The sequence below is a fragment of the Crocodylus porosus genome, unplaced genomic scaffold (genome assembly GCF_001723895.1).
Source record: "Crocodylus porosus isolate Cpor-Errol unplaced genomic scaffold, CroPor_comp1, whole genome shotgun sequence".
Taxonomy (NCBI): Eukaryota; Metazoa; Chordata; order Crocodylia; family Crocodylidae; genus Crocodylus; species Crocodylus porosus.
In genome coordinates, this window is record NW_017728936.1 from 1,678,698 (window position 1) to 1,681,256 (window position 2,559).

The 2,559-nt window shown below is 46.9% G+C and overlaps 1 protein-coding gene across 3 annotated transcripts in view; it reads right to left on the bottom strand.

The window, feature by feature from the left end:
- Positions 1-2,559, bottom strand: part of KIRREL3 (kin of IRRE like 3 (Drosophila)) — a 367,287-nt gene that overhangs the window by 101,563 nt on the left and 263,165 nt on the right. For all 3 annotated transcript variants that reach the window (XM_019546971.1, XM_019546970.1, XM_019546972.1), the window contains exon 7: positions 617-765. In XM_019546971.1, coding sequence (XP_019402516.1) covers positions 617-765 — 149 coding nt within the window. The remainder of the gene's footprint in view (positions 1-616; positions 766-2,559) is intronic.

A 2,559-nucleotide genomic window follows, 5' to 3' on the forward strand; every position in this document is an offset into this window, starting at 1 on the left:
TTGGGTGCAACCAGCAGCCACTGGAACTTGTACCATTTGGCATAATCTCAAAAGACCACACTGCTGAGGTAGGATTGCAGAAGCAGAATGTATTTCAGCCATGCCACCTCTCAGCTCCACTAAGCTCCTTATACCATGAGGTGCAGAAGTAGGTAGCACAGAGCTGATGATGTCACCTGGAGATGCCTGGTGATGAGTATACAAGCTATACCAACAAACATAATTATTAGGCATGTCTCTTACCTCAGCCAAGGCAGCCAAAGATAAAAACATGGATTATCAACCCCAGACTGTGCCTGGTTCCCTGTATAACAAGTCATTGGGTCCATGAATCCCATCACACTGGCTTGGAATGGATATGCCAGGAAGTGAATTTGTACTGTCAAATATTATGCCTTGGGTTAATGAAACCTTAGTAACTAAATTATGCAGGAAGCCCTGTTCCCTCTGACTCCATGCTGAGATTGTCAGAGCCATCCAAGGGATCTGTTTCCACTGATTAATTTATGCAGCTTTGCTAAGTGCAGCCCTTTAAAATCAGTTAATGGCACAGTAGACAAGAGTCAACCCAAGGCAGTCATATTCCAGAGGGTGTGAAGGTGAAGAGATTACTTACAGTAGACATCTACAGTCCTGCTGATGTTAGTACTGCCCAAAGCATTGGTCACCTCACAGGATACAGGCTCGAAGAAAAACGTGTGGTCCACAACGGTTTCATAGAAGTCACCTGATGCTTCCTTTATAACTTGGCCTTTTTTTGCCCACCTGCAGAATAAAAAATAGCAGGGCTGCATCATTCTGGCAGATCTCATACAGGAAGAACCAATTCTTTGGAGGCATCTCCTGCTGCCACGTAAAACACATTTTCCATTTTAAAAAATGTCAGGACAAGCTTTGCATACTGAGACTGTGTATCTTGCCACCAAAATGTAGCAGTCTCTCTGCTGGAAGGCAGCAGATCCACACCACCATGATGCAATAGGTTAGGAAGAGAAGTTCTGAAGTATGCTATATTGAGTAGGTAGCAGGAAGGATTTCAGGAAAGCGCTAAGCTGTATCTGGTGTCAGTTCCTGCAGGGATATCACAAGGGATTTGGGATTCAAATGACCCAAGTGATAGTGTTTGAAAAGCCTTAAAGCAAGGGTTGTCAACTGGGGGTACGTGAACTCTTGGGGGTACTTGGAATGGTCCTAGGGGGTACACGTGGGCAGGTGGGGATGGAGTGCCACCACCCACAACCTTGCACGGCTATCCCCCAGGAGCAGGGCCAGGGCAGAAGTGGGGTGAGGACAGCCAGGTGTGGTGGGGGGAAGGCAGAGCTCTCACATGGCCACTGCAACCCACCGCCCCATGCCACCACGTGTGAGCCTCCACTCCATGTCTGGCTGCCATCCCCAGAAGGGGTAAAGTTCTTAAAAAAGGTTGAAAACTCCTGCCTTAAAGTGACAAAGAACCTTGAATAGCCTCAAGTGCCCAGGACCTGGGCTGTAGGTATGTGGAAGAGGAAACCTGCAAAAGCAGAAGAGGAAACTTCCACCCTCTTGCATCACACTAAGGTTCTGATTCTGGACTAAAGGAGGACACTGCACTAGTTGCTGAGACACCAGCTCCTGCATTCACTGTAGACGCTCCAGCTTTTTTCCTGGGCGTTCCTTGGAGGCCTCCCATACAAAGGATTCTCTTTGACTCAGTCTATCAGGCTTTCAGGGTTTGAAGCAACAACAGCTAGTGGCACTATATAATGGACAGATGGAAGCATGCTTTGCACCTGACTACCCAAAGGACTGCTCTAAAGCCCATTAAAGACAGTGGAAAGATTCCCATTGACTTCATCAATCTCAAAATCAAGCCTTGGTGTAGCTCTGCTGGGTGACAAAAGCCAGGCTGGCTCTGAATACCAGATGAAGAACAACAGAGGACACAGTAGGCACTGCACAGGGGACAGCTGTTTATTGAGTACATTTTCTTTGATGTCACTGATGTTATAGGAAACCAAGTAGCAACAAGCAGGATTAATGAAGATCCCCTCCATCCCTCCACAAACCTATTCAAAATGAAATGCACGTTCAGGTCAGAGTCCTGGCTCTTCTGTTACAGGGGTCAAGGCAGGGGTTAAGCCAGGGGCGGGCAATTATTTCAGGCAGAGGGCCGCTTACCGAGTTTTGGCAAGCCATTGAGGGCTGCACAGGTAGCCCTGCACCTTGACAGGTGCCCCACCCCCTGGTCGCCATCTTGGGCCAGAAGTCCCACCCCCTAGTCCCTGACTTTTGGCACCAGAAGTCCCTCCCCTTGCCCTGCAGAATTACTCCTTTGAGCAAGGGGTTTTGCCATCTCTGAATCAGAAAAATACCAAATTATATTCTAAAAATGAAACATACTACAACATTCATTAATTTCATTTAAAAAAATAATTTTGTCCTGATTTACATGTGTTTGTATAGTGTACATAGAGGTAATAGTATTCTAGCTTAAAATGAAGTCTTACTCTTGTATATTGTGGGAGGGTGTGTCTGTGTGTTTGGGCTTTGTGGGGGGTGGATAGGGTGTGTGTGTGTGTG